Genomic DNA, 15,264 nt, shown 5'->3' on the forward strand with positions numbered 1-15,264 from the left:
GTCTTTGATCCTCAGAGGTCTGAGAAGTGAAGTTGATCTTCAATAGGAATTTTTATCTACTGAAGCTTAGTGTGTGATAGCATTCTAAGATGGCTGGATTTATATGAGAAATGAGAAATTTTAATGTGTACTTAGGATGCCTAGACTTGCATTAAATGAACATATGTAAATATGTGTAAGTATGTGTGTGTATATGTGTATCCCTATCCCTATTCCTATCTCTGTCCCCATATGCCACTCGTTGCCTACAAGCTGACTTTAGCTGTGACTTCTTTGTGTGGGTCCACATGACAGTCATTAGATGATGCTCCTCATCAGCCTGCTTTTCTGTTGTGTTCTTCATGCTGGTTCTAGCAAAACTTTGCCCGCCCCCATGTTCTTCTGGAGCATCTTGTGGGATGTGCTTTGTTCTACAAGTTGTAGTTTAACTCAGACAGACAATAAAAACCTTGGTTTTTGTTGTTCTTGTTGTTTTGTTTTGTTTTTGTTTTGTTTTGTCATTCCTTTCATTCTGGGGTGGTCATTGTTATTACTGCAAACACATGTTCTCAAAACGCACATTACAGCAAATTTGGTATGGCTTGGAGTTTAGTAAATTTCTCCCCTTTCTCATATAGGCACTCTCATGGCATACTTTTATTTTTTTTATTTTTTTAATTTATTATTATTAGTTTCTTAATATAATTTGTTGTCGACTTGGCTAACATACTGTGTAAAGTGTGCTCTTGGAATGTACCACGGGTAGATTCCTGTGGTTTATCGCTTACATACAACACCCAGTGCTCATCCCAGCAAGTGCCCTCCTCAGTGCCCATCACCCATTTCCCCTCTCCCCACCACCCCCGTCCACCCTTAGTTTGTTCTCTGTATTTAAGAGTCTCTTATGATTTGACTCTTTCCCTCTCTGTTTGTAACTATTTTTCCCCTTCCCCTCCCCCATGATCTTCTGTTAAGTTTCTCAGGATCCACATATGAGTGAAAACATTTGATATCTGTCCTTCTCTGACTGACTTATTTCACTCAGCATAATACCTTCCAGTTCCATCCACGTTGCTGCAAATGGCATGATTTCATTCTTTCTCATTGCCAAGTAGTATGCCATTGTATATATAAACCACATCTTCTTTATCCATTCGTCAGTCGATGGACATTTAGGCCCTTTCCATAATTTGACTACTGTTGAAAGTGCTGCCTTAAGCATTGGGATACACGTGCCCCTATGAATCAGCACTCCTGTATCCCTTGGATAAATTCCTATCAGTGCTATTCCTGGGTCATGGGGTAGATTTATTTTTAATTTTTTGAGGAATCTCCACACTGTTTTCCAGAGTGGCTGCACCAGTTCGCATTCCCACCAACAGTGTAAGAGGGTTCCCATTTCTCCACATCCTCGCCAGCATCTGTAGTTTCCTGATTTGTTCATTTTAGCCACTCTGGTATGAGGTGGTATCTCAGTGTGGTTTAGATTTGTATTTCCCTGATGATGACTGACATTGAGCATCTTTTCATGTGTCTGTTGGCCATCTAGATGTCTTCTTTGGAAAAGGGCATGCTTTTAATACATGCATGAAACAGAAGGAATAATCCTCTGTTTTAAAACATTTGGATCCTTGTGTTTTTCCTTGACAAATCATCTGAATGATATTCTCAATTTTATCCTTTAATCATCAGAAAGCTATGTATTTGGACAAAAATTTTTTAACATTCCCCTAACCCCATCTCCTATAGAAAATATTTCACTGAGTAGCGTTTTGGATTTTAGTCCTTGACATTGAGTAAGGGGTGATTATGGGAAGTGGAACCTGCTCCTTCACTTGCTGTAGGAATTCTGTGAACAATTACCATCCAAGAGACAGAAAAAATACTGTCTGCACTGCAGGTGACTATGAGATTATAGTACCCTCAGAGTATGGGATAAAATAGAATACTATGAAAAAGATAACAGGTAAAGCTAATTATTCCTTATGTATTTGATCATTCACGTAGTGTTTTGGTTTTTGCTGTTGTTGTTTTGTTTTTAAACTGGGATTCTGGATTACCTACATTATACCCTGATCCCTTTCACTTAGTGAGGCTCCATTTTAACTGAGTTTATTTAATTTATTTATTTGAAAGAGTTACGGTGTTAATGGTAACATTTAACATATTGAATTGAGGTTCAGCTAGCCTGATGAATCTCCTTTACACCTCCTTTACAGCATCCCTCATGTATGTTCCTGATCGCTGGACCAGAGGGTCCTGTAATTAGGAAACCTGCTGAGCAGAATTTTAGGAGATGCTAAGGAACATAGTCTATGTAAGCTCTTTTGATCCATTATATACATAATATTTTGATCCAGTATTTTTACTTGTGGTCAAATTATATTTGAGATACTAAAAAGAGAGGTCAAAGTACCAACCAGTAAGTTGGGCTACTGTGAGAATAGCGTGTGAGCTAGAGTGAAAGCTAGTTTAGATCACCTGAAATGACTTGAAGAATTTGTTGTGGACAAACAGAAATGAGCTTATAAAAATTATAGCATGATCCAGCAGAAGGAGGAGTTAAGGGACATGTTGAAGATAAGCATTTAAGGTCTATTTAAAATCTTTAAAATTATACAAGTGCTATATCTTTGCAAGAGAGAATTTGGAAGACACAGATAAATGCAAATATCTCCTTATGCAGAGCTATTAACTCTCCAGATGTATCCATAGATATTTAAAGTATGAGTGCATGTTTGATCCTGAAATTTGAGGAAGAGCCTATGTCCCCTTACTGCTCTTACTGATGAATCTGCATGTAGGTAATGAGTTTTAGCATTCTGCCCATTGAAGTGTCCTGGGAAAGACTCAGAAGAGTCATTCTAGCCATGTCCTTGTGTAGGAAGGAGCAAACACTGAGTTTAATGGGAGAATCAAGGGCAAAGCAATTTTGTACATGCAAATGTACTTGCTCTGGATCAGCACTGGCCACCCTTTACATCCCACATTTCCACCCCCCCATCCGTTAACATATTTTTGTGAAACATCACTGAGTTCATTTGGAGCCACATTTTGATGTTGGTATATTGTGGGTGACCATGAATTTTGTTTGTATTTTTCCTTATCACTGTAGATCTATGCATATGTCTTTGAAAACATCAAGTCTGTCCGACTGGAAGCACTGCTGTTATCCTTGTTGAGCATCGTGGTGCTTGTTCTGGTTAAAGAGCTGAATGAACAGTTTAAAAGGAAAATTAAAGTTGTTCTTCCTGTCGATTTAGTTTTGGTAAGTATGAAATCAGCATTTAGCCTTCTGCCTTACAGTGCTTGCCAGTTGTTGGGGTAACCTGCAGAGGTTCACTCTATTGTCTACAGTAACCCACAACTATTCCTGTCTCTCATTAAAGTCAGGCTAATTTTGCAGGGCTATACATTAATGTAAGAACAGGAAACATTTTGAGTCAATACTTTTTAAAAAAGGAGGCACACATGTTTTCTATTTACACAGCATTTCTCATATGCTTGTAATTTTTTTTGCATAAATAATAGAACATATAGCTTCAGATTTTAAATAAGAAGACATTTCTAAGGGTGAGACTCAGATCTCTGGAATGATTCTCCCTAAAAGCTATAAAAAGTGATACCCCATCCTACTAATGTGGCATCTGTATGATATGCAGAGAAGTATTATCATTTGACCAATGTCCATTAGTGATTGATAGAGTTATTAACACCTTTTTTGCTGACCTAATTTTGCTTTATTGAAAGGATACTCATGATTTTCATGGGCCAGGCCTGGTTCTCTAATATATTTTTCATTGTTGTACCTGGCAAAGCAATGAATTATGCTTTACATTAAGGTTTATGGCATTACAAACTGCATTTTGAAATTTTAAGAGCCTCTAATGAGGACTCTTAATTAAACAAAGCACAAGTTGAAAATGAAATATTAACACAATCACAGCCTACTAACCTATCATTACCTGACTGTAGTTTTTTAATGGTCTTTGGGTTATAACGTACAGGACAAGAGGTGTCTAAATCATTTCACCTCTTGAAATATTCATTCATATTGCTGAAGTGGTGTAGGTTTACATAAACATGTAAGCTTAGCATGGTGGAAGCTCTCTGAGGACTATGACATATTTCTGTAGAACTGAGATGGATGGCCTCTCTCCATAGCTAGACCTTGGATGATTCTATACTCCTGATTATTTATGGAGATGCGTGTAACATATGTGATCAATATAATGTGTGTGCGTTTGTGTGTATTTCAAATAAGCCATAAAAGTGGAGGGTACTATAATTATTAGTTTTCACAGCAACAACTGTGAAACATACCATTTTATTCCGAAGTCCTATAGGTATTAAGAAATCTTATTATATCTTGGGAAGCTTTATTACATAAGTTGCATGAGAACAAAAAAATGAAACCAAACCTTAGGTAACAAGGCCCTTTAGCTGGTAATAAAAAAAAATTACTTATTCAATGCAAAACTAGTAAGAAGTATCTTTTATCCACATATATATATATATATATAGAGAGAGAGAGAGAGAGAGAGAGAGAGAGAGAGGGAGGTAATTCTTACACAAGGTTGCTCCTAATATTTGCAAGAGCCAAGGTAAAAGTGCTAATTCGGGCCTGAATACTTAAAAGTTATAGACCAACGTGTTAAAGAAAACAGGTTTTGTTTTCCTAGTTTGACTAAAACGCCACAGTGATTACCTTGAACGGTCAGAATAGAGAATTCTCCCATTCCTTCCAGTTCTGCCAGAAGAAGGTAGCCTGGGGAGAGCCAGCCAGCTCTTTGGCCTGCCCCTCCTCTTCCTCCTCTGACTCTGTCCCCTGTAGGTGGGACAGAGATTCGTATGTATATGTGTGGCTATTCCTGTCCCATTATCTAAACTCCAAACACATCCTCACTCTTCCACACCAGAACTGTCCCTTGGCCTTTTCATGGGCCACGTTGGGAGGGTGAATCTGGGGGAGATACTCCGAAAGCAGGCATGGGCCATTTGGGCAGGAAATCATCAATTCTTGAGTATCCAAAGTGTCGTCCAGAAAGACCGGGACAGGCGAGTTGGACGCATCCCTTCATCCCTACAAAGCTCTCCTTGTATGAGAAGGGCAACAGGTTGAGGAGGGCCAGATTAGAACCTTCTAAAGCACTGGACCTGCCTGGACATGTATCCCATGTTGCCCAAGTCTAAGGGCAGTGCGCGTCTTATACACACCTATAATACTAAAATAATATTGAAGAGGGACCAATGACTTGGCTGATAAAGGAAGTTGAATCATGTCAAAGAAATACAGTGAGGAAATAAGATGTTGTCTGGAAGCCAATTCAGCGACTTAGATTCCTTGATTTTAATATTGGCTACAAGTCCTCCACCTTGTGTGTTCTTCCAGTTTCAAGAAGGAACCAATATTTTGTGCCTATGGTATATTTTCTTTTATATCTCACAGTATTTTCTGACCTGATGTAAATATTTCTTGGAAATTATTAGCAATTAAATTTATTAATTGTCTTAGGGATTTTCGAACATGTTAATACTTCTGATTCTAACCTAACAGGCCTAACTTTTTAACCAGTGCTATCTTCATCAGAAAACACTATTATATCACAATATTTATTATGTTTAACAGTATAATCTGCATAGTTTTATTGCCTTTTAAAAACATTCTCAAGGCTGTTTTGCTTTGTGAGTCTACTTGTTGTTTTAAAACCCTCTGTAAATTTGGTTAAATATCATCACAGAACAGAAATACACAGATAGGAAAAATCCCTACAAAATAATATTATTGGGCATTAATGTTCAAATATGCCTTAATTTGCTAGTGTGGTTTTGTTAAACCTTTTTTCTGGCCGTGTATATGGTAACTTTGTACTTTAAATAGATAATTGGTGTGCCTCTTTTTGACAAAAAAGAAAAAGTGTCGTGTATAAGATCTAAACTGATACCATAATCATGTGAAATTTCTAGTACCTACTAAAATTATCAGAAGAATGACAAGAGAATGTGAAAATGGATGGAAAACATGGGGGTGGCATGGTAGGAAAAACAAAGGCTGAACTGAGTTCCGAACATACCTTTTACAGGTGATTATGCACACAGGCAGAGGAAACCTGACCTTGCTTATCATATGTCATATAGCAGAGTGTAGGGCACCTGAGATTCCACGGAGGTGACTTTAAAAACAGTGAGTCCAGCATGTTATTAACTAGTATATTTTGCTTCAAGAAATAGCGAAAGCTCAAAATTAAAAATTTCCCAAGGAGACTGTCAATCATCGCTGACAACTAACCTATATAGGAATATTAATGCATCTCAAACTCCTGAGAGGTTGGTGTCATGGAGGGAAATCATGCTGTGTTACAAGGCATTCCCTCACGTCCTGAGACACAGGTATTTAGGTTGGTTGTGGTATCTGTACACACACATACACGCCTATATTCTGTTCTGCGCCCCTTCAAAATCAGACATAATTGGATAGACACATCAGGAAGGATATTAGAAAAGCCATATTGTTGGATGCCATTTAATTTTTGAGGCTGTAAATCAAGTGCTCACAGATTTCAGAGGGATTTTTTTCATTTTTAAAGTTTTCTTAATTTTTAAGTCTGTGCAACTGCAACATGACTCTTTACAATCATGGGGCACATGAACAATGTTTACTTTTGAAAATAGTTACAAGGTGTTTGAGAGGCCAGTAATAATTTTCTTTTTCTTTTTTCAAATGGAACCACACAGATTATTGCTGCATCATTTGCTTGTTATTGTACCAATATGGAAATCACATATGGATTAGAAGTAGTTGGTCATATTCCAAAAGGGTAATGTAGTCTTTTTCTTTCTTTCTTCCTTTTTTGTTGGTTTGTTTGGTTTTGATGAAGGAAAGGACTTGGGGTAGGTGGCTATGGATTTCATTTCTTTCAAAGGCTCTCTATAGGACAAAATTCTAATTAATTTCTGTTTGAAAATAATAGGAAGAAATAATACACATATGGAGAAAGAGTAACTTCATAAACTGTTTGCCTATTAGTAGGGAAGTTGATGACTATCTTATACAGCCTTACTTCAGGTGAAAAATTCGCAAATTATTTACTAAAATATTATTTGGGGAAAAAAGGAGGGCATTGAATTTTCAAATTATGGTCACACCCCTGGGGTTTATTGTTCCCTATTCCACTCACATATTCTTACGACTATTTTTATTTCACTTCATACATAGTAAAAGTACAGAAGCATCATCTGAAATAATAACCCCGCACATAGGCCTAGGTGGTATATAATGGTGAGGGAGGGTGAAAGCAGAGAAGGTTTCTTAAAGCCTTCCTGTGGACACTAAGAGGAAGGTTAACGTGAAATGTTGACCCTGAAGGGCAAAACGTGATCCAAATATAGTCTGAAGGAACATAAAGACATCTTAGGGAAGAGAGGGGTGTGTTATGGGTTATTCCCTCTTAATGGGCTATATATACACCAGTGTTTATAAATGTCCAGCAAAGTTACAGTTGTTGAGTCCTCTGTATTTTTATCTTCCAGTCCAAAATTTTGGTTTGTAATTACATTAAAATGGAAGAACATAGAAAAATTCTCAGAGATTATCAAGATAATTAGAAAAAACAACTGTCATTAGCCTTTATGTAGATACAGGTTATTATTTAAATCATCTTGGGTTTTCTACAGGATTCTCTACTTTTCCACCTTCAAAAGTCAACTTATTGTTTCTTTCTGGGTCAGCTTATTGTTGTTAATAATTAGTCAAGCTCAGTTTTTAGAAAACAGAAATTCATATACTCTGAAATGGCAACACTTTGTACATCATATTAGGATATCTTAGGGCCTGTAATGTTAGAGATCAGTTTCTCTTGGGGGTAAACTTTAGTTAGTGGATTAAAAAAAAAAATCACGCTTCTCCCCCACTGCTTTATTTCTCCTTAATTTTGAATGACCTTTCTAGACCTATTCTCTTAAAGAATCATAGAAAGAGTGTGGCATTGAAAAGAGATGGTGAACCCCAGCTCTACCATTCGATTTGTGACTTAGATGCATTACCTAAACTTTCTTAAAATGTTTTCTCTGCCAGAGTGCATGAGTGGCGCTTGGTCTAGGGTTGTGTAGACAATGAAACTGCTAATTGAAAGGGTTGAACATTCCACTTTGATGCTAGGTATTAAGTCAACATCAATTATCTTCCCTTTTGTCCCTACTTTTTCCCCAGAGGGATTTTTTGTTTGTTTTTGAAGAGGAAGTAAGTCTTCCCAAGTATCATCAGGGATATAAATCAACAATGATACCTTGGCTCAAGTGCTTTTCAAAACACAGTAAGATAATGGCTGGGTATTAGTTGAAAGAAATAATTTAAACAGTTCTTTAAAACTGGGAAACAGCTAACTGTGGCCTGTATTTCACAACGGAGGGTAGATGGAGCCTTTATCCACATTTTTCTTCACATATGTGATGCATAGTGAAGTGTACTGTGAAAGGATTGAGTTAAAAACATAATTAAGATTATGAACTCAATGGCGAAGTTAGGGATTAGCTCAAGAATTATAGCTCACAATAAACCATTGTTTGTACAACACTGTAGTACTCAGGGCAGGAAGTACAGTCTCTAACGCCTGCCAATTAAATATTTGGAAAAGTTCGAATGAAAGAACACTCCAGATTTGCTTTTGTTCTGATACAGAACATTTTCCTTGAGTCAGAGTTTCTGTAGTGTAAAACCTGAATTCCCTGGGCGTAAATGCCTGATGGACGCACGGAGCTGTCGCCATGGCGATCCTTGTGATTTTGCTTTTCTGCTAAGTAATATTGAAAACAAAGGGCTTCTCAGGGCAAGGCTGCTTGGTTTTCACATGGGTGTTTCACTTTTTCTATGTAAACTTCATAGTCATTACCACAGTTGAATTCATTGCAAGTTGTTACAGAAATTACATGAAAGTTGATGACTTCAGCATGGTTTTTCTTTCCACAGAATCCCTCCACCTAGAGCTCCCCCAATGAATGTCCTCTCTGCAGTAATCACTGAAGCTTTTGGAGTGGCACTTGTCGGCTACGTGGCCTCCCTGGCTCTTGCTCAAGGATCTGCCAAAAAATACAAATATTCAGTTGATGACAACCAGGTGGAGTATACCCCAGCCCCTCTCCCCAGCTGCTGTATCATGGTACTCTTTACTCAGATCCTGAGAACGTTGAACTTACGAAAAATGTCACTTTCCTAAGTGTATAACAATAATAGGTAGAACACAGAAAATCTCAAAAATCATCCATAGAAAGCTGAAAATCTGGCCCTCATGGGTTGGTTTATAATTTATCATTTTTTCTCCTAGGAAGAGGGACATCTTGATGTCCTTTTTGATTTTAGGAGGGAGTCTACATATATTTATCATTGCATTCTGACTTAAAAAAAAAAACCGTGAATTTCAAAGTAACAAAAACACTAATATTACTTATTCTTTTTTTTCTTTGCCTTTCTATTTTTTTTAAATATATAAAATTTATTGTCAAATTGGTTTCCATACAACACCCAGTGCTCATTAATATTACTTGTTCTTGTTAGTAAAAAACTAAAGGGTACAAGGGTTTATTCTAAGAATACCAAAGAATGAAAATTTTATTGATCCTATTTCTGAATCTGCTCGCGCTAGTTTCTTCTTTCAAGCCTTATGGCCCTACATTCCTGCACAGGTCGACAGGGACAGCTGTGGAATAGTGGTTAAGAATGGCAAATTACCTGTGTCTAAATCTCACTCCGACATTATGTGCCCTTAATTGTTTCCGTGTCCCAGTTTTGTCATCTGCAAAAAAGCAGATTTATTCATCTAACGGATGTGTATTGAGCTCTACCATGTACCAGGCACTGGTCTAGGAACAAGGGACACAATGCTGTATAACACAGACCATGTCTTTCTCCATCTCAGTCCTCCCAGGCCTTCCTTGGTACACCAAAATCTAACACCAGATTTTTCCACTTCCTTCTCTGCTCTGCTTTTCATATTATTCTTGTTTACTGTCAGCATCCCCTAATTAGAGTGCCGGCTCGCTGGGGACAGGCATACGTGTCTGTTTTGTTGGCTGGCAAGAGCAGAAACAGGTAAACATTAGGAGGCCGTTGCAATAATCCAGGTGATACTTGATGACTTGCATGTAGCAGTGCTGGAGACGAGAAGTAGACAGATTATGGATTGGTTGTGGATGCTGTCTGGGAAAAGGGGAAGGAGTCAAAAATAACTCTAATGCTTTTGGCCTAAGCAACTGGAACTTGAGGTGGGGAAGAATGTGGGAGGACACGACTGGGGATGGTGGACAGCAATAAACCAGATTCAGTTAAGTTTGGGATACCTGTCAGCCATCCAGATGGAATGCCGAGAAGCAGGTTGGCCATATGAGTCTGGAGTTTAGAAGAGTGGTCCAGGCTGGAGATGTAGACTTGTGAGTTATCAGCATATATTTGGATACGTAGGATCAGAGAGAGAAATGCTCCCATACTTGTGATTGGTTTGGTGAGAAGGAACCATAAAGATAATTGAGAAGGAGTGGTCAGGGAGATAAGAGGAAAATAGGAGAGTGTGAGGTCCTAGAAGGACCTAGAAGGAGTCTTTAAGGAGGAGGAAGTGAGCAGCTATCTCAGATGCCGCTTTTAGGCCAAGTAGGTAAGATCTAACCACTGGATTTAGCTTTGGGGGTGTCATTGGTGGAGTGGTGGGGGCAAAAGCCTTGAACATCGTGACTTAAAAGATGGAGGAGAAATGGGCAACAGAGACCATAAATCCTTGTACTTCCCTATAAGGTGGTTATAAGCATTAAATGAGTAAAATGCTTGCAACAGCTTCTGGCTCATTGTAAGCACTCTATAAAAGTCAGCTATTTTTGTAGTGGTGGTTAAGTCACAACAAATGGGGAGAACAGAAATGGGATACAAACAAGCCTCATCCTTTGACAGGAGGCACCTGTGGTCACCAAAAGTTGATTGTGATTGAGTAATGGTATATTCTCCTATTATCCATCTTGTAGGAATTTTTGGCCCACGGCCTCAGCAACGTGATTCCTTCATTTTTCTTCTGCATACCAAGCGCCGCTGCCATGGGAAGGACGGCTGGCCTGTACAGCACAGGGGCAAAGACGCAGGTAACCTCATTGTTCAGAATGGGTCAAAGCACTTCTGGTAACTCTCCCTCTTGGACAGTGGGAAAATTGAGCTTCTCTCTAAAGACCTGGAAGTATTTTCACTTCTTCAATTTTTTTTTTCTCTAACTGGTTTCGAGAAAGTTTGTCTGTCTGTCTGTCTCTCCTATGAATGATCCTCCCAGAAGCAGAATGACTAGGCGAGCAGTCAAAAATCCTGTATTGGTGGCAGCTTGACTGTTGGCAACGTTTGAATAAAGCTCCCTCTAGTGGTGCCGCTGATTTTGTTTTTGGCTAATCTAACCAGTCCATTTGAAAAAACTTCCATTTTTGTTCATTTTTCCTTTCAATGAAATGAAGTCAATTATAGGCAAAATCGGTCCTTGTTGCTGACATTACTGTCTCGAGAGAGGTACAGGTAGATAAATGAGTAATAAGTCATCTGTGCACATTTTAGGCTAAAGAAACAATCAGCATACATTTTTAGGAACTGAAATCGATTCAACATTTGTTGAGAGCCTGCTGTATACCTGGCATTATGCTGGGTACCAGTAAGCTGACAATGGCGATAATGAAGGTGTTGCCATGATTTTGATGACGATGGCGGTAGTGTTGGTGGGAGCATGCGTTGAGTTATGTACCAAGCACTGCGCATCATACTTGTTATATAAGTGAAGTCATTTAACCCTTTAGGCAACTCTGTGAAAGAGGCATAATTATTATCCTCAGTTTCCACGCGAGAAAGTTGAGGGAAAGAGGGTTAAAATAACTTGCTCAGGTCACAGAGCTCGTGAGTGCCAGAGCTGGGATTTGAACCCAGATAGATGCACCTCACCTCTTGCACTTTTAAGTACTATTTCATATAAGAAAATTTATGTATATGTTAATATAAGAAGTTAATATTAACAGCTAACCATTTTTTTTTTTTAATGTTTATTATTTTTGGGACAGAGAGAGACAGAGCATGAACGGGGGAGGGGCAGAGAGAGAGGGAGACACAGAATCGGAAACAGTCTCCAGGCTCCGAGCCATCAGCCCAGAGCCTGACGCGGGGCTCGAACTCACGGAGTGCGGGATCGTGACCTGGCTGAAGTCGGACACTTAACCGACTGCGCCACCCAGGCGCCCCAGCAGCTAACCATTTTTAAAACAATACGCATTTATTTAGCATTGGAATTGAGTGAGAATTTTTTTTTAAGTTTATTTATTTATTTTGGCGGGGGGAGGGAAGCACTGAAGGGCAGAGAGAGAGAGAGAGAGAGAGAGAGAGAGTCACAAGCAGGCTCGACACCATCAGCACGGAGCCTGAAGTGGGGTTCAAACTCATGAAGCATGAGATCGTGACCTGGGCCGAAATCAAGAGTTGGATGCTGAACCAACTGAGCCTCCCAGGTGCCCCCAAAATCTAGGATTCTCTACCAGTTTCCACCTGGTTTCTCACGAGGGGTTGTATATTCAATTTCTGCTCTTCATATTCAAGGTAGATAAATAAAGTGAGTGGCTAAGGGCATGGATTCTAGAGCCTGGACTTGTTTGTGTTCTGGCTCACCACTAGTGGTTGAGTGACCTTTCTGACCTAACTGGACTTGGGCTTGGCTGTTGAAGTATTTGTTATAAAGATTATATGTTTTTTGTTATAAAGTATACATGCTTACTTAGCCCAAAGCCTGAGCACTAAATAAATACTCGTTCATTGGTAACAATGATCATTGACTGTGTTGTTATTATCATTAAATATTTTTATTAGAATAAAATCTTTCCAGAACCTTTTGTTTAACATTTTAATATTAAAACATCCTGGTTTGATTGGTGTGCAGTAAGGCAGTTTCTATTCCAAGCTGCCCCTCCAACTTGCTGGGGATGTTGAGTAGGTTAGCATCTCCATCCACCACATGGACAAGAGAAGGTTGGTGTGGACTCTGTGAGGTGTCTTCCCCCTGAGTGTGTACCATACCTAGAGTTTCCTTAGGCATCTACTGCTTTTCCAATGACTATTCTGGTAATAACAAAACTGTCTCATGAATCTCTGTAGCTTTAAATATTCAATGTCCCAAGGAGACAATACATTGAGAAAACATGTAGTTATTTTTAAATCTTGGACCTTTTATTTTTCATTTAAGTTGGGCATAAAGTTGCTCAACTAATGGAGTGGGGATGGAGAAGCACCTTTCTCTGTTCTGCAGGCCACATGTTTGAATGATAAGAACAACAGAACTTTTCTAAGGACTTTTCAGAGGTATTTTTCTGCCTGGTACTTTTTTTCTGGACTTCAGAAGAAATGAAAGAAATCTCACAAAACACAACTTCAGAGAAATAAACGAAGCTTAGCAGGAGATTATTTTCATGCTGTTCTGCTTGTTGAGACGGTCACCAATCTGTTCAACAATTCCCATTAAACTGCACAGAGAAGGAATCTGATTTAATGTGCATACCCAAATCGAAGATGCTTTCCCATGGTAGTCATTTTAGACCTTTAACACTGCAACTGTTAAGTTTATGTGGGTATAACTGATAACTGACATGATTTGAAGAAGGCACTGGGGAAGCCAAGGCCTTAAAAGTTTTTCTTTTTAAATAGGCTATTTGTGAAACCAGTCTTCTGTGGGACAAGACTTCACAAAACAACCCTTTAAATGCCTCTGTCTTTTTTAGGAACTAGAGTTATCCTCAGCAAATTAATCAAGAAGACCTAAAAACTTCTCAACATTTAAGCTAATGACAAGTAATTAAAGGAGCAGTGGGAACCACCTTCCATTGTTAATTATTTCACTGACTTTTTCTTATTCAGAAACATTATTAGGCGGCACCTGGGTGGCTCTGTAGGTCAAGGATCTGACTCTTGATTTCAGCTCAGGTCATGATCTCACAGTAGTTAAGACCAAACCCTGCCTCGTTCTGCGCTGGGCATGGAACCTGCTTAAGATTCTCTCTCTCCCTCTCTCGCTGTCCCTCCCGTTTATACGCATGTGTGCATTCTCTTTCTCTCTCTCTCAAAAAAAGAAACATTATTGATATTTCTCTGTAGAAAGTTATTTTTTTTAATGTAAACGTGATCTTGTTACGTCCTCCTAAAGCCCGTAGAAGGCTTTGCAGAGGTCTCAGAATTCATACCTGTTTCTACCTACAAGGTTCTGGGTGCTTCCTTCTATAGCCTCATCTTGGATTCTTCTCTTCCTCTTTCTCAGCTCTGGGGCTGCATGGTCCTCCTTCCTTCCTGTGGGCCACACGTGTCTGTGGCTGCCTCCCCTTCCCCTCTAAGTGAAGTCGTCCTGTCCTTCATATCTCACTGCCCCTCGGGCACAAGTGTTCTTCTCTTCAGGGTCAGTTGTACACAAAATGTTTGTCAGTGCGATTTATATGATTCATGCCTACCTTCTACCCTTGACTTAAGCTCCTAGAAAACAGCGTCCTTGGTGTCTAGCCCAGGACTCAGCACCTAGTAGGTGTTTGGTAATTATGTGTGGAAAAAATGAATGAAAAATGAAAACATTACATAATATTAAACTAGTCAGTTTTGCTGACATTAAGCAGGGACAGGTGAGGGGTGCCTGGGTGGCTCAGTCAGTTAAGTGTCCGACTCTTGATTTCAGCTGAGGTCATGATTTCACAGTTCTTGAGTCTGAGTCCCCATCGGGCTTCCCACTCTCAGCACGGAATCCTGCTTGGGATTCTGTCTCTCCCTCTCTCTCTCTCTCTGCCTTTCCCCTGGTTGCGCATGCTCTCTCTCTCTCTCAAAATAAATAAATCAAACTTAAAAAAAAAAAAAGGGACAGGTGAATACATGCAGTTTGTATTGGGACTTATAGTACATTTGAAATCAGGAAAATCCCACTTGAAACCAGGCTCGGGGTCACAGACTTTTTTTTATTTTCTTAAACTTTTTTTTTTTTTCAACGTTTATTTATTTTTGGGACAGAGAGAGACAGAGCATGAACGGGCAAGGGGCAGAGAGAGAGGGAGACACAGAATCGGAAACAGGCTCCAGGCTCTGAGCCATCAGCCCAGAGCCCGACGTGGGGCTCGAACTCACGGAGCGCGAGATCGTGACCTGGCTGAAGTCGGACGCTTAACCGACTGTGCCACCCAGGCGCCCCGTCGGGGTCACAGACTTTAGAAAAGTGCTGTCCAGGGGCACCTGGGTGGCTCGTCGGTTAAACGTCAGACTTTGGC

The 15,264-nt window shown here is 39.4% G+C and overlaps 1 protein-coding gene across 2 annotated transcripts in view; it reads left to right on the forward strand.

The window, feature by feature from the left end:
- The window catches only part of SLC26A7 (solute carrier family 26 member 7), a 120,334-nt gene that overhangs the window by 61,226 nt on the left and 43,844 nt on the right, over positions 1–15,264 (forward strand). For both annotated transcript variants that reach the window (XM_040493955.1, XM_040493956.1), the window contains 4 exons: positions 3,095–3,247; positions 6,715–6,797; positions 8,945–9,092; positions 10,984–11,097. In XM_040493955.1, coding sequence (XP_040349889.1) covers positions 3,095–3,247; positions 6,715–6,797; positions 8,945–9,092; positions 10,984–11,097 — 498 coding nt within the window. The remainder of the gene's footprint in view (positions 1–3,094; positions 3,248–6,714; positions 6,798–8,944; positions 9,093–10,983; positions 11,098–15,264) is intronic.

The sequence above is a fragment of the Herpailurus yagouaroundi genome, unplaced genomic scaffold, assembly GCF_014898765.1.
Source record: "Herpailurus yagouaroundi ecotype Mexico unplaced genomic scaffold, PumYag 186, whole genome shotgun sequence".
Lineage (NCBI taxonomy): Eukaryota > Metazoa > Chordata > Mammalia > Carnivora > Felidae > Herpailurus > Herpailurus yagouaroundi.